The sequence below is a fragment of the Diachasma alloeum genome, unplaced genomic scaffold, assembly GCF_001412515.2.
Source record: "Diachasma alloeum isolate Michigan unplaced genomic scaffold, Dall2.0 Dall_scaffold_78908, whole genome shotgun sequence".
NCBI classification, from domain to species: Eukaryota; Metazoa; Arthropoda; class Insecta; order Hymenoptera; family Braconidae; genus Diachasma; species Diachasma alloeum.
In genome coordinates this window covers 4,815,720-4,843,213 of record NW_021683643.1, presented here as the reverse complement: position 1 = coordinate 4,843,213, position 27,494 = coordinate 4,815,720, and the positions used below count along the sequence as shown (strand labels likewise).

The following is a 27,494-nucleotide window of genomic DNA, read 5'->3' as shown; positions in this document are numbered from 1 at the left end:
AATCGGATGAGTAGAACTGGAGTTATTGAAAAAAAAACGAAAAAACAAAGAAGAAATCATCTCCGAAATGGGCTGTTGGAAAAATCTGAAAAAATTGAGAGATAGTTTTTTCAAACCAAAAATTCTTCAACGTTTTTAATTTTGGGAATATTCGTCAGAAGCGATTTTCTACTGGAGTTCACTCGTCTTGTTTCGTCACTGTATTACTGAATCATTTCTTCTGTTGAACAATAATTGCCGGCTTTCATTGTTGCCTTGGAGATCGTAACAATGGGAATTACCTTAGAAATATCGAATACACAATCGAATTGTTTTTTATTCGTTTCGATAACAATTATTTTCAAAAATACATTTTTGCTTCCGAATGGAAGCATTGTAATCGTTCTATTTTTCGATTTTCTAATTTTGCTTGGAAATGATGTAGAATGATCTGAAACGTAAAAATACGAAGTTTGGAGACCATGTCTGTCGGTGTCAATGTCTATCGCCACCTGTCCGGTGGTCATTTTTTGGAAAATCGAGTAATAAATTGACTAAACTTATTCCAAAAAATCTGAAATTTTGTCAGATTATAGTTCGTAACTAGGACTAACTCTGTGCCAAATTTCAGCCTGATCGATCAAATACTTTCTGAGGAAAGGCTATTCGTTTATAAATCGTTTTTCGTTAATATCTTCGAAACTAGCCAACCGATTTCAATTTTTTTTTCTTCAAAATATTCGTCTCGATGCCTTCTATCTGAATCAATTAAAACATATATACCCGTTCATACAAAGTTTTCGAGATATTTCAGATTTTCAGTTTTTTCATAAAAATCCTTGTAATCACGCTAGCTTGTGTAAAAATTGAGATATCAACTTGAAATTTGGACAGAATCTTCCCCCCACGATGATAATTTTTCCTATTGAAAATGAGCCAATCGACTGAGTAGTTTCGGAAATATTCGACTTTCCCTGAAAACCTTCTGTCTGCGATAGCTCAAAAACTATTCGACCGATTTCATTTTTTTTTTCAAAATATTCGTCTTGATGCCTTCTATCTGAATCAATCAAAAAATATATACCCGTTCATATAAAGTTTTCGAGATATTTCAGTTTTTCAGTTTTTTCATAAAAATCCTTGTAATCACTCTAGCTTGTGCAAAAATTGATATATCAACTTGAAATTTGGACAGAATCTTCCCCCCACGATGACATTTTTTCCTATTGAAAATGAGCTCAATCGACCGACTAGTTTCCGAGATATTCGACTTTCCCTGAAAACTTTCTGTCTGCGATAGCTCAAAAACTTTGTATGAACGGGTATATATGTACATTCTGTGGTTACTCGTTTCAATATTTGTTTCGATGCCATCTATCTAATCAATTAAAACACATCTACCCGTTCACAGCAAGTTTTCAGAGAAAGTCGAACTACGATCCATTCGGAAGCTTACTACCAATGAAATTGGTAGAAATGAAAGAAAGAGAAAGAATTATAACACAAAAGTAACAGTCTGATGGCTTCTGCCAAAAAGGCTTCAACCCCTGCTTGTTTTTTATATCAATGAAATTACAATATCAATGAAATTACAATCATAAATGAGTACTAATGATAAATATTCAATTTATCGTAAGACAATTGTTTTGTTTTATATAAATGAGTAGCTAGTATAATTAGTCAGTAGTTTTACGGACATTCTAACGGCAAATCACAATCACCGGTAATTTCTCATCTCAACACATGGGGTCAGTATAGCCCAACAAACACTGGGCAACGTAACCTACAAATCATGACACTTTCGAAGCATTCTCCTCAATGTTTATGACTCATTATTTACTAATTAGAAGGATTATTTAGTACTTTGAAGAGGATTCGTCATGGCATCGGTTTACAAGTACGTAGAAACCCTAATTACTTCTTCAAACAATTTGAAAAATGCTTTTCAAATACCCTAATTATTTTGATTGCACATTTCAGGACAATTTACCCGGTCAAGTACCTCAGAGATCACTTGGTAGGACATTTTCAATTATTGTGATAGATAGCATAACAATTAGAAACCTTGCATGCTTTTGACGTTTCGTTCAAGAAGTAACGAGTTTATCCCTCAGACGTATGAATATCATATTATATTTCTATTAAAATTCTATTGAAAAATTCTGCAGCTTTTCTGTACGTCTTTTCAAATAGAAATGTTGAAAAATTAATATTCTGTAGAAAAAATCAATACGTTCCAATCTTTTGACATAATTTGCCTGTTTTTTTAGTTAATTTCAATAAAAAATATTCTATAGAAAAAATCAATACGTTTCAATCTTTTGGCCGAATTCGTCTGTTTTTGTTTAGAATAATTTCTATAGAAGATATCTCACTAGAATAACTTGTGAGAAAACATCAAAATCTATTTATTTTATTCCATTACGTATTTCCTATAAAATATTTCTGTTGGAAATACACGTTAAAAAATTCCGGAATCATTCAATAAATCTTGCGAAAGACTAATACAATTGGAAGCACAATCCAATGGAATTTCCAACTAGTGAGTTACATTTTCCTGTCAATTTTCTGTTGTACGTGTATATCTATCGATAGAAGAAAATTGAGGAAAAAATTTCCAATATCTGAAACATATTTACTTGAGACAAATAATTTTTCTTCAATCACTTAATTCTCCTAGTCATCTCAACTCACATGGCCCGAGAAAGATCTCCTGCTTTAAAATATTCTTGTACACTGAGAGAAAAACAAACACGTTGTCAAACAAGTCTTGTTTGGGGCAACAAAATCGCTAGTTGAAAATTGCCAAAAAAACAATTTGTTTGATTCGAATTTGAAAGTCTCAATCATGAATAATTGATCTGCTTTCGACAGCAACGGAATATTTGGCTCAAGAGGCGGATAATTCACACCAGACAGAAAATTTATCAACAAATATTTTATCCCTAAGTTACAAGATTGCTATCATATTATTATTGTTTCATTTAAGGGTTCATTTCTTGTTTGTGATTATTAGACCGATGAAACGAAAAACTACTATCCCTTGCTTCACATAAAACAAAGATTTTTTGGGAGCAAAATACGTATGGGAGTATCGAATAACGAAGGAGTAGTGCTAGAAATGACATTTCTTGCGTGTACAGAGAATGCATTTTTTTAAACTACTAAATCTATTTTTACGACAAAAATTTTTCATTCCGGCGCACTCCCTGCATGTTTCGCACAAAAAAATCCTTTTTTAATAATTTTCAAAAAACCATTTTCTTGGGGCAAGTAAGACTTATTTGAGAACTTTGTCGTTTTTCTCTCGCTGTACTCAAGCACGATTTTATCGCAAATGAACTCATTCAAATCGTGTAGAAAAATCTTCAATCTTCAAGTGTTTATTGTTTTCATGATTTTTCTATGCATTTCCAATGGTTCGATCTGTAATATATTCATGATGTAACGCGGAACGATAGCGATAAATGAGAATGTATTCGGCTTTCGAGAAACGCGACCATTCTGAGATGTAAGCCATTGAAAATAATTTACGTTTCTCAATTAAATATGGTCTACATATTATGACATTTTTTTCTCAATGTATAGTAAAATGAGCATCAATTTTTTTAATCAGAAAATATTGAAAACGCACGGAAAAGTTGCATAATTTTCACTAGAAATCAGCGCAAAGAATAGATAGAATTTTCATATACTTTCAATGAAATTGTTCTAGATGTCCAAAAGAAAATCAATCGAATTTCTTAAAGAAAACACCAGGTTTGCCTATTAAATTTTTTGTCATTCCGGCCGTGAGGCAGCGCTTCACGGACGCTGCGCTCCGCTCCGCGTCCGTGAATCTCTGCCTACGGCCGTCATAACAAAAAATACTGTTCGTCATACGGCAAAAAAAACTTTTCTAGCTCATATGATTGCAGCCCTCGCCTTCGGCTCGGGCTGCAAACTCATATTCGCCAGAAAAGTTTCTTTCGGCCTAGTGACGAAATATACTATTCTCATTACGAATACACAAAAATTACACAAAAAATTCATCAATTATGCTCAGTCTATTGCCTGTTTCATGAGTAGAAAAATTATTTGATTTGTGTTCTTCCTGATGGAGCTAAAATAATTCAGCGAAACGTCGCATTATAAAAATTTAATCAGCTTTGTAATTATTTCTCCAATATCCCTTGACCCTCTCGTCATTAATTAGCATCATAAATCTGAGAACAATTATCGGAGGAAAATTATCTCGTGTAATCCCCAATTTAATGAGCTTCCAACATTTCTAAAAAGTCAAAAGCGTCCATTTCTCACTCAACGGCTTTCCTCATTATCATTTAATTAATTCCAGTCTCAGGAGATAAGACCGGATGGTCGAGAATTTCTCGGCTTTCGACCGGTCAGTGTTAACGTCTCTTCAATTAGTCAGGCAGACAGCTCTGCAATATTCAAAATTGGAAATACCACTGTTGTATGTGGAATCAAGGCTGTGAGTAATCTCCTCCTTGGGAGAGTATTACCCGATGATTTTTAAATTGAATGGCATTTAAAATTTTCTCCTCTCGAATAGGAATTGGCTGCTCCCAGAGCTGACGCTCCGGACTGTGGATTTTTAATCCCGAATGTGGGATTATCTCCCCTCTGCTCCTCGAAATTTCGTCCAGGGCCTCCGAGTGATCAAGCTCAAGTGGCTACGAAGATTATTGACAATATCCTGTGGAACTCTGGAATTATTGACCTTAAGGATTTATGCATCTGCAAGGATAAACTGGCTTGGGTGTTGTATTGCGATCTGGAATGCATCGATTCTGATGGATCGATCATTGACGCCTGCTTGGGGGCTCTCATGGCGGCTCTATCCGCTTGTAAGACATTTTTCACTATTTTCTATGTTCAGTACTGCTGAAAAATTTTGGGAATTGTGTGGCATATCCAGGCATAGCCATATCCATAAATGATAATTACCGTTAAATATTGAAACCGTCAATTAGTTAACATCACTATTAAATTTTTCAATTATTGAAGTAGTCATCAATTTAAATATTCGAATTCTGACTACTTTATTAATCAATAATTTAGGTAGGAAGATTGACGATTTGGTTAATCGAAAATCCCCTTTTAAGAAATTAGAATTATCTATTTAATGGTAAATTTACAGTTCCATATTATCGAATATTTAATTCATCATCAATCGGAAATTTAAAATTATTAATATTATAGGGGAGAGTGGGGCAAAATGAAACAGACGAAAAATGACAGTTTGATGCAATTCAAGCAAAAAATTTTTTTTGTTCAATTTTTTTTATTAACTTTTTTTATTATTGGGAGTACTGATGAGAATAATAATTTTCTATTCGTCTTATAATTCAATTGATTAAATTAGGCTGATTACACTTTTATTTTTTCATTCGATTGAAATTTAGCATCACATTTTCCTTTTTCCCTCTTTGGGCCTCCCCCTGAGCCTTCCTCTGGACTTTGGATTTTGTTGTTTTATTTTGTTTTCAATTAATCCATTGACAAAATCTTTGCTCGTAAAAACTTCTCAATCATTTCTCATTCTACTGAATGGCAAATTATTATTCTCATTAGTACTCTCAAGAATAAAAAAAGTTGAGAAACAAAAGTTAGTAAAAGAAAATATTTAACAAAGAAAAATTTTTCTGCTTGAATTGTGTTAAACAGTGATTTTTCGACGTGTTTCATTTTGCCCCATGTTCCATTTTGTCCCACTCTCCCCTACTATATTTTAAATTTTGATGAGTATATTCAAACCTTTATCGATGTAAGTCGAAAATCCTTGTAATATTGAAGAAAAATAATATTGATGGCCATCCTTGGGAATGTTCGTGAAAGTGTTAGAGGATCCTAGAATCATATTATGAGTATTGTTGAAAATTTTGAATTTTTGATGAATTTCCCCGAAAGTGAGTTTTCTGATGGTTTCTTCAAATGTGATGTTTCAAATTCATTCAAGTATGTGTAAATAAAATTTTTCTATTGCCATTTCATCAAAAAGTTGAGGGGAGAGATAGAAGTGTAAAAAAGACAATCGGTTGTATAGAAGAAAAGGGATAATAAGAATAATCATGCTGCTGACATTCAGGGATAGCCAAATTCATAATATTTAATTACCGTAAAATATTGTAGCCATCAATTAGTTGACATCACTCTTAAATTTTTTGAGTACTTAAATATCATCAATTCAAATGTTCAAATTTTTAACTATTTTATCAATCAATAATTGAGGTAGGAAGATTGCCGATTATTTGTGTAATCGAAAATTCCCTTTAAAAAAATTTGAATTAAAATCATTTAGTGGTAAATTTACAGTTCCATATTGACAAATTTTAATTCATCATTATTCGAAAAAATCAGATTATTAATATTATACTGTTTTTAAATTAGATCAACATATTTTAAACCTTCATTATTGTAAGCGTCAAATTCTTGTAATATTGCAGAAATTTAATATTGATGGCGATCCCTGATAACATTCAACTAAGTTGAAAATCTGACAAAATTAGGTAAAAGGAAATCTTATTCAATTCAATAAAATTGAATAAACAATGAATTATACACGATAGAAAGAAATGATGTGCAAAATAACCATTCAGACGCATGTTGCTAATTTATTAGCGAAAATAACTATACTATATACAATACAAAGGCAAATTTCCCACTTGTTTTCCAGTGACATTACCTGCAGTTCTCCATAATGCCGAGTCGCAGTCGACCACAGTCCACCCCAATAACAGAGCTCCTGTACCTCTAAAAGGGATTTTCACGTCCACAACGTTTGCAGTTTTCGATGAGTACGTATTGCCTATTTTTAAATTTTTACCGAAATTTTCCATCCACACAATTTTGTCGTTCGAAATGTGTAAATTATTTTTTTTGGAATGGAAACTTTGCAATCGACCGAGTTGGCGATTTTCAATTTTTGCCTAGAAATGATGTAGTATGTCATGGAACTTCGTAATATGATATTTATAGTAAATGTATGTGTGTGCGTATTTTTGTGAATTCTTTATAAATTTGTTAGAAAATTCTCTTGGATTTCCATAAAATCGCTATTGAAAACTATAAATTTTTCACCGATTCTATTGAGATTTTTTTGTGGAAATTCCTCGGCCTAAATTTTCAAAGTTGGTTTGTTTGATTTTTTTTATGAGAGAAGGGAAAAGGTAGAGATAAAGTGTTTCAATAGAATAAGTTGTCTGGGAAGGTCAAATTTTATTGATGTTTTTCTATAAAATAGTTTCTATTGACCACTTACTAATGAAAAAAACGCGCAATAAACCTAAAATTTTTTTTATGGAATTGGCGAAAAACTAATGAACTACCCATAGAAATCTAATAGAAATACATTACAATTTTAAACAAAGCTGTGATTTTTTAATATTTTTTTTTGTAATACTTGCCTGAAACATTTTTGAGACGACTTAGCGCTAGTAAATACCTATTTTCGGCACGACGTGCGTAAAGTTCACAATGAGAAAAGTTTGTCGAGAAGTACGTCTTTACTTGTGTCAAGAAAGCTCATAGATCAAAAATTGACATGAAGAAAATAACTCACACTGAAAAAAGAAACCTTTCGTCAAAAAATTCGTCGAAACAAATTTTATATTTTAGACTTAAAGGTGCCAAGTGAATTTGAAAAAAGATTCAAAAAAATTTTTTTCTTTCCCTCCATCATTGGAGAAATATGTATTCATCCATCCGACGAAATTTCAAACCCGCAACCGGAACTAGACATCGAGAAAATAAATGCGGAAAATCCTCTATTTCGCGTGACGAACCTCGAGAAAGCATGGGATCAAATGGGTACGGCGGGTTGAATTATCTCTCTTATTCACCCCGGTACCCCATTGTTTTTTGTCACCATCACATTGAACACATCATTCCCCATATCTTCAAATTTTTTCAAATTTTTCTTGAGTTCCTAGGGGGTTGAAACGTTCAATTTAATTAAAACTCCATAAGAGGCCGTGTATAAGACTGATTTTGTTTATTTAATTTCTCGATATCCATAAGTTCTAAAATTTTTAAATTGTCACCGATGTTCACCATCTGTCTAATACTATTAATTAAAAAAATTATAACTTTGTTGGTGAATGTCAATTCTCAAGGTCATCGCAAAATTCACTTGGCACCCTCAAAGACGACTGAACAAATTGATTCAACTAGGCTTGATTTGAGAAATCCCTTTTTCGTTATAAAAAAATTATTCTCCTTTTTGGGGCCAGTACAAATTCACTTGAAGAAAGTTTTATCTTTCTCAGTGTGAAATATTTTCTTCATGTCAATTTGCGAGCCATGAATTTCTTGATACAAGTGAAGGCGTACTCATCAAAAACCTTTTTTTTCTCAGTATAGAGGTTGTGGGTAAAGTAAACTCTCGTGCGTTTACTGACTCCGTGCAAGAAAGGGTGATATGATATTTATAGTAAATGTACGTGTGTGGAGATTTTTTGTGAATTCTTTATTAAATCTGCACAGAAAAAGGTGTACAGCTAAAGAATAGGGATAGCTACAACATGATGACAGGACTGTTTTAGGATGAACTATACCCTTTCGGCCAAAATTCACGTTTTTTCCATTTTTCTGGCAAATTATTGATAGGATTGATGCGAAATAATATACCGTTTTTGCATTTTATCATTATTGACTGATTCACGAAGTTTCATGGTAGTGCGATCATTTTTCTGCATTTTTTCGAAAGTTTTGTGAATTTCGGAAAAGTTTTAGAAAAAACACAGGAAAATGAGTGCACGATCATGAAATTTCGTGAGTCATTAAGTAATGATAAAACGCAAAAACCCTATATTTTTCACGTCAATCCGATCAACAATTCAATAGAAAAATTCAAAAAACCTGAATTTTGGCGAAAAGGGTGTAATACACGCTAACTAAGGAGAGACTACTGTGAGTTTTAAAAATCGTGAATTATTGGAGTGAGGCTTTTCATAGGTAGAAGATCGATTATATAGATCTGGAAACGAATAATTAGTGCAAAAAAAAATTTTTTTATTGTTCGTTTGCCCGAACGCTTAAAATAGTGATAGTTAAGAAACTGACATTTCGTCTCATAATGTATGTTTTTTGGGTGTTTTTTTTTGCACTAATCATTCTTTTTTAGATATATATAATGGATCTTCAATGTACGAGAAATATCATTCCGATAGCCCGCGACTTTTAAAAGTCATAGTAGTCTCCCCTTAATAAAATCATTGAGGCAATTTATTAACTACACAAAAAAATAAGTACGATGTGTCTTGCACAAGAGCTCCGAAGAGAATCCGACACAAATCCATGTTAGCCAAAAGACAATCATTACCAGGAGGGGTTTCTCGGTATTCTCAGGAATATAAGGAATTGAATTCAGTAACAAAGTGGTAAAACGGTTTAAGTCGACTTATCTCCCAGTTGAGTGTTTGAGGAATATTTCCGAATCAAGCAAAATTTTCGTAATTACATTTGTTGTAGCACTCAATCAGCTCTACAAAAAAGGTTATAACAACAATTTTGCTATCTCCGTTAGACTCCGAGATATTCACCGAAAACTGATCAATAGTCAAAATTGACTTTCACCGTTTTACCACTTCGCCACTGAATTACAATTCGAAGGGGAATACGTAACAATAAATACCGGATGAACGCCATCGGGCGAATTTCGTTGAAGAAAAAAATTTAGTAATTTTCGCTTCTCATTTAAGGAATTTATTACTTGCCGATCCGACTGACGAAGAAGAAACTCAAGCTCTGGCCAGATTCACAATAGTCATGAACAAAGACGAGTTGTGTTACATCCACAAACCTGGTAAGTTCAATAAAAATTGATGAACCAATCAGTAAAATCCAATTTCAGGTGATTCAGAATAATATGTTCAACATCTTAACTTTCAGGTGGAGTTCCCATCAGTCCAGATCTCCTCTCAAAAAGCATAACAAGAGCCAGAAGTCGATCGGAGAACTTCAGCAGTCTAATCGCCACAGCGATATCTCCAAAATGATACAATAAAACGAACCAAAAAACGAAAATAAATCATTGTAAATCTTTTCTATCACTTTCGAAAAAATATACTCCTCATTTATCATTGATTGATACAAATCTACAAGAAACGTTTATTGCATTATTATCATCGTAAATGATCAATTATGTAAGTCCATTTCAATGATTGCAAGTTCATTCAGGACGATCAGAGTCATGTCATCATGATCATCAAACATCCACTTATAAATATCCCCGAGAAAGAAACAGAATGGAGAATTCAATTATTACATAATAATAATCCAATAAAATTTGTAGTCTCCAATTCTCAATTTCAGTCATTTATTATCTTCATTCTATCAAAAGACAAGGATAGAAATCGAATTTATGGGTAATTCGTCCGTTATTCGAAAAAATATATTAATCGTTTCTTCTCGCCTACGTTCTTTTACATTTTTTCATTTCTTCTTGTTAAAATTAAATATTAGAATTCAAAAATATTCATATCCCGTCCGTATTTGAAGAAAAAACAGTGATTCTAAGCTTCCATCGATAGAAATGACGATAAACAAATTTTCTCTATTTTCTAGTCCATCATTCTTTTTAACAATTTTCAGTCTCCAATTCATGATTTTTACAATTCATTGCCATTTAGGTAATTCTATTCATTCTATCAAAAGACGAGAATAGAAATTGAATTTATGGATATTCTTTCATTATTCGAAAAAAAATTGATTTTAAAACTTTCCGGAGACTTTGAAAAATTAACTTTTTTAGTTCTTTCTGCCCACTTTTTTGCATTTTTTAAATTTCTTCTGGCTAAGATATTGATATCCCTCAAATATATAATGAAAAAATGCGATTCAAAGTTCTCATCGATATAACAGAAGAAAAAAAATTGATTCTCGAGCCGATTATCCCTTTCTGATTCTTTTGTCATTTCCTTTCCATCATGATAATAATTGGAATCCGACCATAGGAATGAGGCGTACCGATATCCTTTTACCATATGAAGGAAAAAATGGATTTTTAACATTTTCAGGAATACATGGTGAGATTTTTCTATTACCCGAACATTACAAATGATTTTTGTTTTGTTTGTTTGAATGGATAAAATTAAATTGATCTAATTGTGAAGACGGAAGTGGAAATAAAATAAAATAGCACAAAGTAATCTACTGACGGGCGCGAAGCGCCCGTTCGCAAATCTAAATAATCAGAAAAAAACAAATTAATCATTGAAATTCATTTTTATATCTTCCAAAAAATATATTTCCATTGATTATGAATTGATACAAATAAATACAAAAAATACTGATTAATTGAAGGCACACGAAACACAAAACCATTCAATTATATTGGACATTATCATTAATTATCAATTAGGCAGGTGATTTTCAATGATTGGAATCATGGAATCATGACCATCAAAGTTATAAAAATTCTTATCAGAAAATCCCAGGAAAGACAATCAGAAGGTGCAGGTCTTCCTCATGATTCTCATGAATTCCTCCTGCGATATCTCCCCATCTCCATCTCTATCTGCCTCATCAATCATCTCCTGCAGCTCCTCATCAGTCAGATTCTCCCCCAGCTCCTTGGCAACTCTCTTCAGGTTCTTGAAAGTTATCTTTCCAGTGTCATCATCATCGAAGAGCCTGAATGCTCGCAGAATCTCCTCCTTCGTATCCTTCTCCCCCATCTTGAGGGTCATTATGTTAAGGAACTCCTCGAAGGAGAGTTTTCCGATGCCATCGGGGTCAGCGTCGGCCACCAGTTTCTTCAGCTCCTCCTTTTTGGGCTCAAATCCAAGAGCACGAAGGACCACCTTCAACTCTTTTGTTGGTATCTTTCCTGTGCCATCTGGATCGAAGAGGTCGAAGGCCTCTTTGATGTCTGATTTCTGATCCTCGGTTAGTTCCACTCTCTGGGGACCCTTTTTGCGAGAGGCAATCTGTTTCTTCAGAGTTGCAGCCTGTGGATTATTGCGAATTATTTCATTTCAGGGATGCCCATCAATATTACATTTCTTCAATATAAAGGGGATACATCGGTGAAATTTAAAAATCTTCACGGGCCTTGGGACCCATTGAACAGTTTGTGATATAATGGAATATGGGAATAACTAGGAAAAATAGCGGACCCCATCGATTTTGCCCCATATGACCACAAAAACCTTCATTGTTTCCTGTTTTTACCTTCAAAATGCTCCTTGCGCCGTAGGAGCAACAATACAATTTTAGCTTTTTTTCAAAATGGTCGTTACACTCTAAAGAATAAAGTGAAACATCCGTTTTACTTTATTCGCAATAGATCACGAATAAATGAATTTTAAATTTCGTAAATTTTTCGCACCTCTAGAGTGGAATAAAATTTATGAAATTAAAAATTCATAAATCATTAAATATTTAATAATATAGAACTGTAAATTTTCCATTAAGTGAATATTTCTAATTTCTAAAATGGATTATCGATTAACTAAATAATCGGCAATCATCCTACCTAAATTACTGAATAAAATAGTTCAAAATCTGAATATTTAAATTGCTGATTAATTGAATAATTAAAAGTTTAAGGATGATGTTAACTGATTGACGGCTTCTAAATTTAACGGTAATTATGATTTCTGTCGTGAATTGGTAAACTAGGATAAGTGCAAAAAAACAAATTTTACAGGAGAGCTGAAAAACTGTTGCTGCCTTTGTGAATAGGGTTTCGAGGGTATTGGCGCTACATTTTTCCCTTTTTATTGGGTCTTTTTTTTAGGTACCAGTATCACGCACGCAAGATGCAATTTGAGTAAAAATTCTGCACTTATCCTTAGTGACTAGATTTTCGGGAAAGATAAGTCAACTTATCTTTTTCGATGACTCAATCAACTGGATATATGTTGACTTATCTCCTGGTGCTCTAAGTAACGATGATAGTCAATTGACCGATTCTTTGAACAAAACGTAAAAGAAGTTCATTGTATCCTTATGACCCTATGGAACAGAAGTAAACAATATGTCCCCAAATACATGGATCATGTTTATTCTATTTCTCCATGTTTCATCTCGAACTGTGGTCTTGGTTGGACGATGAAAACTACTCAAGGGCTTATTTTTTAAACAAAAAAATTCAGTTTGTGGGGGAACTCGGTGGGGGCAAAATGGGGTTTTCTTGAGCTTACACGATTCAATGGCGGCAAAGTGATTATTGCGGGAACATGTACGATTGACTGGGGGCAAAATGGATATGTCCTGAACTTATACGATACAATAGGGAAAAAATCGGTATTTCCTGAACTTACATTATTTAATAGGGGTAAAATGGGTATTTCGAGAATTCGTACGATTGAATGAGGGCAAAATGGGTGTTTCGAGAACGTGCACAGTTGAATGGGGGCAATGTGGGTATTTTGTGAAGTTCTGATATTTCATAGAGGCAAAATGGGTATTTCCAGAATTTATACGATTGGAAGGGGGCAAAATGGGTATTTTTTAGACTTGTGAGATTTAATAGGGGCGAAATAGATATTTCTTGAGCTTGTACGATCGAATAGGAGCAAAATGGGTCTTTCGGCAACTTGTAGGATTGAATAGGAGCAAAATGGGTATTTGGAAAAATTGTAGGATTGAATGGGAGTAAAATGGCTCTTTCCTGAACATGCATCATTGAATCGGGACAAAATTGATATTTTGGGACTTTACACCTTATTTAGGGGGAGAGGGGGACCCAAGTTAAACTTGGAAATCTGCAATGGATGAAAATAGCTATTGAACGGCTCTTGATATATGATGGGCCATCATTAATGGCACACCTGAAAAACTAGAAAGAAATCGGCCCCAACCCGTTATGCCTCATACGTTAAACGGAAACCTCAAACGGAAACCAAATACACGAAAAAGAAGGACCTCGTTCAATGTATGAGAAAAAATGGGTTGGGCCCGATTTGTTCTCAGTTTCTCAGGTGTGCCATCATATACCAAGTCATTTAATTAAGGGCCACAAAGAGAAAACTGAATTTCACGAGGGTTCCAAGGGGGAAATTAAATTTCACAAGGGTCATGAGGGGAACATTATATTTCACGAGGAGCAAACGTCACGAGGCTCACGAGGGCCACACTGAAGGAGAAAATAATTTTCTCCTTCATTGCAGATTTCTTGTCTTTGTCCCTATCAAAGGGGGGGGGGGGGCAAGTAAAACTTGAAAGTCTGCGACGAATGCAAATAACTATAATACGTAAAAAATGTATAAAATATAGTATACAGTTTTTTACATGTTAGAAATTTTGAGGGCACCCAGCAGGATCAAAGGTCACGAGGCTTACGAAGGCCAGGAGGAAAAATAGTATATTTCGATACGAGTGGGACGAGGCGTTTGAAATTTAATTTTCCCCTCGTGAGTCTCGTGACGTTTGATACAGTGAAAATTAATTTTCCCCTCGTGGCCCTCGTGAGAGTCGTGAGCTTCGTGAGCTTCGTGATGTTTGGCCCTCGTGAAATTTAATTTTCCCCGCGTGGCCCTCATGAGCCTGGTGATGTTTGATTCTCATGAAATTCAATTTTCGCCTTGTGGGCCTCATGAGCCTCAGGGCATTTGATCTTCGTGAATTTAATGTTTCCCTCGCGAGCCTTGTGATGTTTCATTCTCGTGAAACTCAATTTTTCCCTTGTGGCCCTCGTAAACCTCGTGACATTTGTTCCTCGTGAAATATAATGTTCCTTGACCCTTGTGAAATTTAATTTTCCCCTTGGAACCCTCGTGAAATTCAATGTTCTCCTTATGGCCCTTGTGAGCCTCGTGACGTTTGACCCTCAAGAAATTAAATTTTACCCACGTGGCTCTCGTGACAATTGACCCTCAAGAAATTAAATTTTTCCCTTGTAGCCCTCGTAAGCCTCGAGACGTTTGACGTAAGTCCATTATTTTCACTCTCATAATTGTAAAAATTGATGTCAAATAGATGGTATAATACGTGACGTATAAAACGATGAGTGAATCTTCGTGAAGGCCTTCTATGTAGCTCTCACTTTACTCTACAAAAAAGTCTCCACACTGAGAAAAAAAAATTATTTTTGCCAAATATTTATTTACTTGAGAAAAGCATCTATTTTTTCCAAATCGTATTTCTCTAATCGAATGATTCTCAGGCGAGCCTGATTAGGTTTCAATTATGACAATCATGTTGCTCTAGAGGATGATTACGTTACACATGACCGTGAACGAACTCCTCCAATGATTATTAATTTTTTCAAAATTTTGTATTTTCTAAAGGGAAGAATTTCGATTAACTTTTTAATTTTGATAATTATTGAGGGAATTCAAGGTCATAACTAACATGATCATCTTCAAGAGCAATATAATTGTCATAATTGAAACCTAATGAGGATTGCCTGGAAATAACTCGACTGGAGAAATTTGGTTTTGAAAAAGTAAATACTTCTTTGAAATGAATGAATATTTATTTTAAATAAAAAAATATTTTTTTTCTCAATGCATAGAAATTGACAGATATTCCTCAGAAACTCACAATCAAGTCAACTGATCAATATATATGAATAAAAATTAATTCTTACCATTTTTAATTGATCTCCGGTTGAATTGTTTTAGTTCTTCCTCGTTCACAGGATAAATGACAACTGACAGTCGATTCACCTCAATCCTAACAACCCTGGGTCTCCTTTCTACATGAGTAATTTGTTTAGCATTTGTTTGATCAATATTTCCGTTAATTATTTGTGCATCAGCCACACTAATCGTCCAAAACAAACAAGACCATTTCCCCTTGTCCCATGAAATTACTCATTTATTTCTTTTTTCTTTCACTGTCCTCTTCCGCCTCCCATCGGACGGGCACAGACGAGTGCCGACGAGTCTCCATGGAACTACTAACCTCACCAACATGACTTGGTCACAAAAATTGCAAACGCGTCGACTGCCCCTTGCATGACAGTTGCTTTGTCGGTTTCTCATTTTGTTATTCACTAATTATTCAAGTAGATAATATTCAAACACTATTTTCAGTGTGAGTTGATATAATTGGATTAACAGAATGGTGAGGATTTTTTAAATTACACTTTATTCATTAGATATCCGATCATTCGAATTATCCGTGATTGTTGCTTTGTCATTACGATATTTAACAGGTATTTTTCCCTCTAAATACACTGAATGATTGAGAAACAATAACTGTTTCGGAGTCGAAACTCGTAAATTCATATTTTGCAAGTTGTTCTCCGGGTTTTCCATGGATTACCATCGTTTTTATGTACTCATAATTATAATTACTAGTAATTGAGGTTAAGTCTCCGACATCAAATAAGTATTCAGGAGTGGAGTGAATCGGGATCAGTCATTTTGACCTGGCAGTTAGTTTTTGAAGAATATCTCGGGATTGGAGGGCGATACGGGAATTTCTACGAGGACCTCTTATGTAGGGGACACTGAGAGCAGCAAAAAAGATCCTGACAAAAATTCTGCTATCACTCTTAGATTCGGAGATTTTTTTACAAAAAATGATGTATCGTTTCAAGAAGTCTAATGGAGACTAAGAAATTTCTTGAAGGGATTTACAATTTTCATGTTTCCCTGAAAAATAGTTCTTATAAAAATTCGGTATCACCCTCCGATTCAGAGAGATTAATATTATTTAAGATTGGTTAATTAATTAATTAAAGAGGTCATGACAAAAATTTTGCTATCACTCTTAGATTCTGAGATTTTTTACAACACATGATTTCTGTAACGAAGTGGTAGACTAGGATAAGTGCAAAAATAAATTTCTTGAAGGACTTTCTTTGCAACTTTCATTTTTGTCTGGAAAATGGTTTTTATGAAAATTCGGTATCCCCCTTCGATTCAGAGAGGTCAATATTATTTAAGATTGGTTAATTAATTATAAATTAGTTTCTCTCAAACATCTCCGAATCTAATGGAGATAGCAGAATTTTCAGAAGGACGTTTTTGATAGAGAAAACTCAGGGCTACAGAAAAGGTTCTAACAAAAAATCCGCTATCACACACAGACGCGGAGATTTTTACCGAAAAATGTTTTATATGATTTCAAGAACTTGTTATTTAGAAATCTGTTTTCATTGAATGTTTTTACTGATATCTCTGAATCTCGAGTGGATAGTAAAATTCTATAAAAACCTCATTTGTAGCTGTCATTTTCCCTTAAAAAATACTCCTCAGACAAATTATTTCCCTTTAATTCGTGAACCTTAAAAAGCTGAGTTTCATCGTTTCAAAATATTGTTAATTAATTATGAATCAAATTCCCCAAATATTTTTTAATCTTGAGCACCTTATCCGTATTTTCCATTTTTCTCTGGAAAAAGTTCTCCCTTAGATTCCTCTTGGATTCGAAAATGTTCAATATGAATAGTTTCTCTCAAATATGTCTGACCCCAATTGCGATAGCAAAATCTCCTAAACCAATTTTTTACAAAAAAAATCGAAACTGCACGAAAATGTCTTATACGAATCTCCGAAGGTCTGAGTAAATTTTTTCCTCTTTTTTCAATTCCTAGACATTCAACGAAAACGATTGCATGTTTTAAAATGTCTTGTTAGTGAGTAATGATTACATTTCAGTCGACTATCTTCGAAAGCAATATTTAAATTGATTTATTCCCTTTTGCCATTTCCCCTCCGCATTCTATTCAGAGTCGAACAATTTTCCACTTAAATTTCAGTTCCGTAATCAATACGACAGCGACGTGACGGTATGGAGTCCCCAGGGTCGTCTCCATCAGGTGGAGTACGCCATGGAGGCCGTGAAACTCGGTTCAGCAACTGTTGGCCTGAAGAATAAAACTCACGCAGTTCTCATTGCCCTCAAGAGAGCATCGTCAGAGCTCTCTGCTTACCAGAAAAAGATCATTCCCATCGATAAACACATGGGAATCAGTATCGCTGGACTCACTGCTGACGCCAGGATGCTCAGCAGGTATATGAGGACAGAGTGCTTGAATTACAAGTACTCCCACGATGATGTGCTTCCAGTCAATCGGCTCATTGCTACTCTGGGGAATAAGATGCAGACATGCACGCAGAGATACGACAGACGTCCTTATGGTGTTGGATTACTCGTTGCTGGTTTTGACGTGAGGAAATAATTCATTACACTGAGAAGACAAGAGTTTTTTCTTCCGAATGGAAGCATTGTATTCGTCAAATCTGAAATTTCTAGTTTTTTTTGTGACGATTAATTTTGGTCTCAGGTGTTCGAATAGGCAATTTTTAGATCATGCCCGTTTGCATGTATGTACGTATGTGAGCTTTTTTTTCAAATTTAGTTTTCCGACGATCATTAAAAAAATCGAAATCTCTTCAATTATGGCTTAAAATATTTGTTGAGATTTATCTCGGTGGAATTCGACGATAATGGGGAGCGCATCATTTGCTTTGAAATATATAAATCCCGACTAAATCATAATTAAACCTCGATTAAATGCTAATCGAGGTTTAATCATGGTTTAGTCGGGATTTAATCGGATTTTAGCCAGGATTTAGTCAGAGTTTAGTATACTGGTTTAAGTCCAGTTTAAGGAAAACTAGTTAGGAGAAAAATCAAATTTAAATAATTTACTTACGACCGAGGAGACGTCAATATTGATGTATCAGAAGCATGATCTCGGGTAATATCAAATTTGACGTTCATTTTGTCACTCAATCTGTCTAATTTAAAATAAATTCAGTTCACTAAAAAATTTTATATCAAACTGTCTTTTAAAAAAACTATTGAAGTTTCGTGAGGTTAAACTTCAAGAAGAATCCCTACTAATCTGAAATTAATGACAGAAAACCGAATATGCACTTTTTTAAAAATTCGATTAATCCATTCGGAAGCAAATTGGTAATTTTTAGCAAAAAAAACTATACTTGATTTAGATCTGTCCAATGGGCCACTTGTTTCAGAAGTATGTCTTGTATTTCACACTAAGAATAACAAATCTTACGCCTAGAAATTTTATACTTGTTCGAAAGATGAGGACAAATGGTTCATCAACAAAACGAGTTCTCAAATCAATTCAAGTGGTTTTTGCATTAAAATACTTTAGAATTCAAGCAAAAAAAACTATTAAATGATTTAAATCAATTTTACCTGGTATGAGAAATCGCTTTTTTGTCATCAAGAAATTGTCCTCGTCTTTAGGACGAGTACAAAATTTCTTGGCGAAAGTTTTTTTTTTATTTCTTAGTGCAAGGTATTTTGCTCTTGAAAATTCTCAAGCCACGAGTTTCTTCATATAAGTAAAGATGTACTTTTCAAAAAATATTATTTTTCTCAGTGTATGTTGCAGTCCAAATTAGGTTTTATCAGAAATGTTGGTTTCATATGTTCTACAAAATTAGAGAATTTTCAACGAATATGAAAACAATCTACTTTTGGAACATAAAAATTCTCAATAGAAATGTTGAAATTGATTTTTCATCACGCTGTACGAAAAAGTAACTTTTTAGGCACGTTTCGCGTGCCTTTTAAAACGTCCCTTTTCCACACATTTTGATGAAAAATATCGTTCGATACTCGTGGGAAAAGTGTTTTTTGACTCGTGGGAGGTTTATAGCACGAGCCGAAGGCGAGAAAAGGCGAAAAAAATCTTTTCCGCACTCGTAATGAAATATACTATATTACAACTCTCCATTTCTATATCTAATTATTGAATGGAGATTGAAATCCCCGTTAATTTCTTTCAGGATCAAGGACCACACATTTACCAAACCTGTCCCTCAGCGAATTACTTCGACTGCAAAGCAATGGCGATTGGAGCAAGATCGCAAGGAGCCAGGACGTACCTAGAGAAACATTTGAATGAGTTCTCTGGAAGTTCTCTCGAGGATCTCGTTAAACATGGTCTGAGAGCACTCAGGGACACCCTCCCCAATGAACTCGATCTCTCTGTTAAAGTGCGTATTCTCCCTCAGTTCTCAAGGAGTTTCACAAGCTGTTAAAATTTTCACAAGCTGTTAAAATTTTTCATGAAAGATATCTGTGGCCGTAATCCCAAAATTACATGTTTTCTTCCTCGTTTTCAGAACGTCTCGATTGGCATCGTCGGTAAGGATCAGGAGTTCGAGATTCTAGGGGAGACAGAAACTGCCACATACTTAACAGCTATTGAGGGCGATGAGAAGAGAGGTAGACCAGCAAGCGGACAGGACCTGCAGCAGGACGATCAGCCACCTCAGGATCCACCAGCTGATGAGGGGCCTGCAGATCCACGAGTCTCTGTTGCCATGGACACTGAATAAAACTTCAATTTTCACTGATTCATACTATTACCCAAATTTTTCAGGTTTAATAAAGTTTCTTTTCACTCATAACTCCGTCAAATTCTCTGCAATTATTGCCTATGGAAATCTCCTTTGATTTCAATTAGATGAAATCATTGAGGAATCTAAGGATTAACAGACATTAGATACATTTGAGGTATTCCATGCCAAATGAGTCAATGGCTAACCCTCACCCTTTTGGAAATTGATCTCGATTTTTTCTTTGTTTTTTTCGTTTTCTTTTCAATAACTCGGGTTCTATTCAAACGATTTTAATTTATGATAGCTCAAAATTTTCCATTTTCGACCAACTATAAGAAAATTTTGGGTAATTTTTTTTTCAATCTCTAGGTGTTCATAATATCGATTTTTCAACAAAAAAATTGAAAAACTCGAATTTTCAAAATTATGTGGCCTTTTATTTTTTTCATTTTTTCTTTAGTGACTCTTATAATCAAAACAAACATTGTGAGTCGTCATACAAGTTGGGTTTCGTCCTGAAGCTATTTTATTTTTATTTTGTTTTTCTCAAAATTCTGGGAATTTGGTCAAAACACCTCAAACGACTTCGATTATGTGTCAAAAAAAAATATAACATATAAGTATACATTCAAATTCACTTCATACTGTTTATAATCAAAGTCAATCGACGCCATTTTGGGATATTTTAACTAAATTCGTGGAATTTCGAGAAGAAAAAATTGAAAATAAAATTGATCCAGGATGAAATCCAACTTGTATGACAGTTCAAAATAGTTGTTTTGATTACAAGAGTTACTGAAAAAAAGACGATAAAAATAAAACGTGACAGAATTTTGAAAATTCAAATTTTTTTTTTGAAAATTCGGTATTACGAGCACCAAGGGGTTGAAAAAAAAATTACTCAAAATGTTCCTATAGATGGTAGAAAATCGAAAATTTTGACGTGTCATAAATCAAAATCGGATGAGTAGAACTGGAGTTATTGAAAAAAAAACAAAGAAAAATTCATATTTCCGAAATGGATTGTTAAAAAAATCTGAAAAAAATTGAGAGATAGTGTTTCTAGCCCCCCAACGTAAAAAAATCGAGATCAATTTCCAAAAGGGTGAGAGTCAACCTCACCCTTTGACGTGGAATACCTCATTTATTTCCCTATTGGATTTATTTTCCAATATTATCCAGTGAAGTGTTCGTACATTTGTACGTTAATAATGTGAATGATCTTTTCTCAAATTACCAGTCAATTGACATCTTGTGACGTCACAGGATATTGTTGGCTAGCATTTTGGAGTAGGTAGGAGGGGAACCAGGATAATTCTCAATATTAGTTTGCAAGACAAATTTACTAAAAATCTTGAATCTTGTTAATCGTTTGCTAGAAAAATCTCCAACCATCGAAACGAGATGAAATGATGAGAAATTCTTCAATTTAAGAAACTACGAGTTTCTAACAGTTTCAAATGATTGTGTACTCTTGATAATTATAGTTATCCAGCTCTGGGTATCATGCTCAGCCCTCTCACGTCTTCCTTTCTATAAAAATTTTCGTCAGAAATAACGATCAACACGTTCTTTAATTTTTTGGACATGGTATTTATGAATGATTTTTCTTCGAAACCGAATGTCAAGGCAGTTTCGGTTGAAAGAATTTTCTACGGAAAGAACTTTGAAAATACTTCTTCATATTCTTAATCACTGAAATAATGAGTGATTAATAAAAAGAATTATGCATAATAAAATCATTAGTTAATTTAATTTTGATTCAATTATCTTCCATTTCTCTAACAATTGAAATTGAGAACAAATAATTGAACTATTCACGAATTAAAAAGATTTCAACAACTTTTCATTGCTTAAAAACAATTTTGTACTTGATTGACTAAAAATTGCGACTATTCAGCTCTGGGGATTCTCCTCGGCCCTCTTACTCCTTCTCTCCTTGAGAATATTCGTGAGGAAAAATTCTCCAGCTTTGTAGGAGGATCGAACGAGGGGTCCACTCGCAGTGTACAAAAACCCAAGTTTACCACCGTATTCCTCCCAGGCCTTGAATTTCTCTGGTGTCACGTACTCTATCACCTTCAGATGCCTCTTCGTGGGCTGCATGTACTGACCAAGCGTCAGGGCATCGACCCCAGCCTCCCTCAACTCCCTCATCGTCGTCTCCACCTCCTCGTCAGTCTCTCCGAGCCCTAGCATTATCGAGGATTTTGTGATTAACTCTGGATTCACATTCTTCGCACCTTCCAGGACTTTTAACGACTGTCTGAAAGTCAGGAGCACAATTTTGTAATTATTATGGTGCAAATATCTACAAAACTACTGAGTTCAGCGGAAAATAATAAAAGACCACTCCATCCATCATTCACTCTAGATTTCTTTACTTCAAAGTTATGAATTATTTTACTGTTATTTTTTATTTAATTTTTTTATTTTATTTAAAAGTACACGGTTTTTTTTCCTCGGGCTATTTTCCATTGAAAAATTCCTGCAGACAAAATTTTCTAGTGATAAATCCCCTTTGAAAATCTCTCTGAAGGCTCAATGAAAGACAATTTCTCCAATTTTCATTGAAAAGCATCATATTTATTTATTTTTCCTCAGAAAATCGATTGCATTGAAAGCACAATATGTTGTTTTTTTAATTATCAACGTTAAACAAGTTTTAGGTGATGCACAAGAATCAATTTATTTATTTTTTAATATTGACTGAGAACACGGAACTACATTCTTTCTGAATTATTGATAAATCCCCTTGAGTTGAGAGAGAAAATTCTCTCCTAACTCAATTGAAGATGCCAATTTGTTCAATTTTCAATTAAAAGCAGCATGTTTACTTTGTCCATATTAATTATAACCATATTCACCTATAGCGTGCTCGTCTATCTCTGACGAAAGGTGTGAGTCTCTCCACTGTCTCGATGTTGTGGGCAAACACATCTAGCTTTGATTCAACAATTGTTTTTATGCAATCCTCTTTACCACTGAAGTCTGGTACAAGGGCTTCGACCAAAATACTACTCCTGGAATATAAACAAGAGTCAAATTAATGATTCATTTTTTTTTGTCGTTGATTCGTAACTTGGTAGCGCATATGAAAATGGAATCCCAGTGGGTTTTAGCACGGTTTGGGTGTGTGGGCTATTTTTTCCTGGTCTATTTTTTCCGCCTATCATGGAAATGAATCAATACGTAGAAGCCAAAAACAAACAAGGAAACAAAATGGAAACTAAATAAAAGTACTGAGAATAACAACGTAAGATAGAGCGATAAATGATATACGACAGAAAAAAATTATGTGCAAAATGAACATTCGGTAGCATAGAGGAGAGTGGGGTAAAATGAAACAGCCGAAAACGACTATTTGACGCAATTCAAGCAAAACAGAAAATTTTGTTTAGTAACTTTTGTTTATTAACTTTTTTTATTATTGGGAGTACTGATGAGAATTATAATTTTCTGTTCGTTTTATAATTCCATCAATTGTAATTCAATTGATTGGACTAGAGCGATTACACTCTTCTTTTTTCACTCGATTGAAATTCAGTATCACATTTTCCTTTTTGCCCCTCTGGGTGACTCCCTGGGCCTTGCTCTGGACTTTGGATTATGCTGTTTCATTTTCTTTTCAATTAATCCACTGACAAAATCTTCGCCCGTCAAAACTCCCAAAAATAAAAAAAAGTTGATGAAAAAAAAATTGAATAAAAAAATTTTTTTTGCTTAAATTGTGTCAAACTAAAATCAAAGGGTTGACTCACTGAGCGTGGAATACCTCATATAATCGCACTTTGCTACATCGTTACTGAATTTGGCAATAATAGTTGAGCTTTCAGGATATTTTACCTTCTCTTTAATTCTCTTATAGTCTCTGCAATGTGATGTGCTCCTCCATCAGGTAAATCTGTGAATTACGAATGGATGATCAAAAAATCACAAATAAGAACATTTCATTTCATGCAAAATGATGTGAAAATAATTAACATTCATATCATGAATATCAATAGATTGTCCAATAATAATAATGAAAACAATAATTAATTACCATCTCGGTCAACTGACGTTAGAACCACGTAATCGAGTCCCCAAGCAGTCACAGCAGTCGCTGTATTTTCAGGTTCCTTAGGATCTAGGGGTGGTGGGGCCCTAGCTGTCTTGATGGAGCAGAATCTGCAGCCCCTAGTGCACGTGTCCCCCATCAACTACAACGAATCACCACAAGCTCATCAATAGTCCCATCAAAAACAGATTCAAGACGTCATTAATTCTCTAATTGAATTACCATAATGGTTGCTGTGGCAGTTCCATGAGTCCCACCTCCCCAGCACTCTCCAATGTTGGGACACCTCGCCTCCTCACACACTGTAGCCAATTTCAATTCTCTCAATTGTGATTTTATCCTTGAGTAGTTCTCCCCCATGGGGATCTCTGTTTTCAACCATGGTGGCAATCTCAGCCTCGTGTTCTCCCCCTTTTCAAGCTTCAGCTTCCCTTCGTATTTTGAGGCTGCTCCTGATAAAAAATCATCCAGCTGTGGTCCATCGTTCAGCTTCTTCGAGAAAGAAATATCGTCTGTTGTCTTCGAGTATTGCTTCACCTTGAAATTCATATGGATAATTATTTAGAATATTCACAGTAATTAACAAGTATGATGAACGCGTTTTCAAGTATCCATATGAGGTATTCCATGCCAAATGAGTCAAAGGCCGCCCTCACCCTCTTGAAAATTGATGGCGATTTTTTCTACGATTGGGGGGCTTGAAAAACGATGTTTCAAATTTTTTAAGATTTTTTTGATAGCCCAATTCGGAGATATTTTTTTTCAAATTGTTCGTTTTTTTTACAATAAGTCGAGTTCTACTCATCCGATTTCGATTTATTAGGGATCAAAATTTTCCATTTTTCACCACCTATAAGAATGTTTTTTGTCCAAATTTTTTCCAATCTCTAGATGTTCGAAATAACGAATTTTCGAAAAAAAGTTGAAAAACTTGAATTTGGCTAATTACCTCACGGTTGATTATTTTAATTTTTTTTTCAGTAATTCCTATAATCAAAACAAAAATTTTGAGCTGTCATACATGTTGGGTGTCATCTTAGATCTACTTTATTTTTAATTTTTTATTCTCAAAATTCCGCGAATTCGGTCAAAAAACCGAATGAATCGAGAATATATTTTAAATATTTTACGGATGGTTTTTCTGCCTATTTTACATGAATGGCGCAAATTTTCACATTAAACAAAACGAAATTAGCTGTGTAGGAGTCGAATTTCAAAAAAATAATTTGTTATTGTTATTGTACACATTTTTTCAAAAAATTTGAAAAAAAAAATCTCTGCAGCTCAAAAAATGGAGGCCCTGGACTATTTTTAGCATTTTTAGTGTCTGCGGGACAAATGAATAATAAACAACTGATTTTTTTGCACTAATTATTCGTTTTTTAACATATATAATCGATCTTCAATGCATGAGAAATCCCTTTAATTCAAAATATTAATTTTTTGTAATTTACCAGATTTTCTCCATTTCGATTACAATTTCAATACATTCAGCCTCATTAATTATTGACAAATAAAATTCAGTAGCGAAGCGGTAAAACGGTTTAAGTCGACTTAGCTCTCAGCTGAGTTTTTGAGGAATATCTCGGAATCTAAGGAAGATCACGAAATTTTCATAATAACTTTGTTGTAGAGCGAATTGATTTCTGCAAAAAAGGTAATAACAAGGTTATGCGTATTAGATCAGGAGAAGATGATTTTCTTAGTTTTTTTTCTGTTTCCTCTTCTTAGCAAATCATAAAATTAGTTGTTTTTTGTTATTCCACGTTGTAATGATACGTAATCGGAATCTTATGACAAAAAAAAAATGGGCGGTTGCAAAATTTTAGGATTTGCTAAGACGAAAAAAAACAAAAACAAAAATCTTTTTCTCACGATCTAATACATATAAAGTAAAACAAATACTTGAGTTTGTTCGTTGAAACATAATGAACATTTTGAAAAAAAAAAAAGTTAAAATCGGATGAAAACTGTGGAAGGAGCATTTTTAAACTAAAAACGTGGAAAATGACGTTTTTGGTGGATGTACTTTTCAAAATGTCTCTTCATATAGCAAAAGTCGTCCAATGGTTCTTAAGGCCGAACGAGGACTTTTAAATTTCACCGCGGTCTCCCCTTAAATATTTCAATTGCAAAAACACGAGGTAAAAATGTGGAATTTTTCAGTTGAAAGTATTCAAACCGTGTAAGTTATCCCCCGCAAGGTCAAATGGCTGGAATTTCGATGCAAAGAATAATCAATAGAACCGGTGAAAAACCAATAGAAATGCTCAGAGAATGCATTACGTTTTTCAATTAAATTACCTCTTACGCGCAATAAAAAATCAAGTAATGATTCAAAGACAATATACTACGCAAATATCTCTGAAAGATCTGTAAAAATTCATCCTAAAAAATTGGTCACAGATCATTTCACGGGTTAAAAAAAATTTCATAATTATTCTCTCAACTTTCCAGTTTCCCAGTTATCTAGAAAACAAAATTGAAATGAAACAGTTTAATGTCCTCCCTCACTAGCAAAAAATTTTCGATGATAAACTGAAAATAACTCACCGAAGACGTCACGCCAAAATTGGCACTAGTCCTGAGATTCTTGGCTGATAAAGATCGAAACATCCTGAAGAATATTCCTGAAATTCTTTGGAACCCTTGCAATTCCTTCCAACTTCGATGTCAATCAAAACCACGAGGAAAACACTAGCAAGACTTTAATTGCGCTTGTTTGCAACGAGTTGGAACTATTTTATCAACTTGTCATGCACTTTTAACTCATGCACCGCAAATGCCTCGTCGTCCTCTCCCCAACTTTCGTCGCACTAATCAAAAACATGACGAAATGCTTGATAGATAAATAGAGGAGAGCTATGGATCACCGAAATGAGGAGCGAAGAGCGACGGAGGACGGCCATCACACTGATCAGCTGATAGGGGAGGGTGGGTTAAAACGGACACTTTAGACTTTAAAAATTATTCATAACTCAGAAACAAATTAATCAATTGAGCTCAGTTTAGGCTCGTCACAAAGGGAAAAAATTCTTTTTTGTATTGAAAAAAAAATATTAAATGTTATCAACTTTTCAACCCCTCATTAGCATTTAAAAAAAAGTCAAAAGTGTCCGTTTTACCCCAACCTCCCCTGCTGTTATCTTATCGGCCTTCACAAAGGTCACGTTCTATTTTGCCATCGGTACATAGAGAAGCGAGAGTAATCATCGAATGAAAATTCG

The 27,494-nt window shown here is 34.2% G+C and overlaps 4 protein-coding genes across 4 annotated transcripts; 2 read left to right on the top strand and 2 right to left on the bottom strand.

Annotated features, from left to right (window-relative positions):
• Positions 1 to 1,307: 1,307 nt before the first annotated feature.
• LOC107047752 (exosome complex component RRP43) lies at positions 1,308 to 10,220 on the top strand. Its single transcript, XM_015270580.2, has 7 exons — positions 1,308 to 1,876; positions 1,960 to 1,996; positions 4,316 to 4,453; positions 4,535 to 4,829; positions 6,659 to 6,779; positions 9,684 to 9,787; positions 9,874 to 10,220. The coding sequence occupies exons 1-7, from the start codon at positions 1,860 to 1,862 to the stop codon at positions 9,978 to 9,980; spliced, it is 819 nt and encodes a 272-aa protein (XP_015126066.1). The 5' UTR covers positions 1,308 to 1,859; the 3' UTR covers positions 9,981 to 10,220.
• Positions 10,221 to 11,224: 1,004 nt separating this feature from the next.
• On the bottom strand, positions 11,225 to 15,831 carry LOC107047927 (caltractin). Its single transcript, XM_015270855.2, has 2 exons — positions 15,521 to 15,831; positions 11,225 to 11,933 (listed from the first exon to the last, which is right to left on the bottom strand). The coding sequence occupies exons 1-2, from the start codon at positions 15,521 to 15,523 to the stop codon at positions 11,430 to 11,432; spliced, it is 507 nt and encodes a 168-aa protein (XP_015126341.1). The 5' UTR covers positions 15,524 to 15,831; the 3' UTR covers positions 11,225 to 11,429.
• On the top strand, positions 15,823 to 20,276 carry LOC107047926 (proteasome subunit alpha type-1). Its single transcript, XM_015270854.2, has 4 exons — positions 15,823 to 15,999; positions 17,642 to 18,052; positions 19,650 to 19,859; positions 19,989 to 20,276. The coding sequence occupies exons 1-4, from the start codon at positions 15,997 to 15,999 to the stop codon at positions 20,202 to 20,204; spliced, it is 840 nt and encodes a 279-aa protein (XP_015126340.1). The 5' UTR covers positions 15,823 to 15,996; the 3' UTR covers positions 20,205 to 20,276.
• Positions 20,277 to 21,779: 1,503 nt separating this feature from the next.
• Positions 21,780 to 27,220, bottom strand: LOC107047871 (lipoyl synthase, mitochondrial). Its single transcript, XM_015270757.1, has 6 exons — positions 26,821 to 27,220; positions 24,490 to 24,804; positions 24,253 to 24,409; positions 24,054 to 24,111; positions 23,075 to 23,230; positions 21,780 to 22,473 (listed from the first exon to the last, which is right to left on the bottom strand). Exons 1-6 carry the CDS (start codon positions 26,881 to 26,883, stop codon positions 22,104 to 22,106), a joined length of 1,119 nt encoding a protein of 372 aa, XP_015126243.1. The 5' UTR covers positions 26,884 to 27,220; the 3' UTR covers positions 21,780 to 22,103.
• Positions 27,221 to 27,494: the final 274 nt, after the last annotated feature.

Bases quoted from the DNA above. Each gene is read 5' to 3' on its own strand.
- LOC107047871 (XM_015270757.1), bottom strand. From the start codon at position 26,883: ATGTTTCGATCTTTATCAGCCAAGAATCTCAGGACTAGTGCCAATTTT. The intron at 24,410-24,489 runs GTAATTCAATTA...GATTCGTTGTAG, and splicing joins CTGCCACAGCAACCATTATG to TTGATGGGGGACACGTGCAC. The intron at 23,231-24,053 runs GTAAAATATCCT...TTTATATTCCAG, and splicing joins ATAAGAGAATTAAAGAGAAG to GAGTAGTATTTTGGTCGAAG.
- LOC107047752 (XM_015270580.2), top strand. The intron at 4,830-6,658 runs GTAAGACATTTT...CTTGTTTTCCAG, and splicing joins CATGGCGGCTCTATCCGCTT to TGACATTACCTGCAGTTCTC. The intron at 6,780-9,683 runs GTACGTATTGCC...TTCTCATTTAAG, and splicing joins ACGTTTGCAGTTTTCGATGA to GAATTTATTACTTGCCGATC.
- LOC107047926 (XM_015270854.2), top strand. The intron at 18,053-19,649 runs GTGAGGAAATAA...AATTTCTTTCAG, and splicing joins TACTCGTTGCTGGTTTTGAC to GATCAAGGACCACACATTTA. The intron at 19,860-19,988 runs GTGCGTATTCTC...CCTCGTTTTCAG, and splicing joins AACTCGATCTCTCTGTTAAA to AACGTCTCGATTGGCATCGT.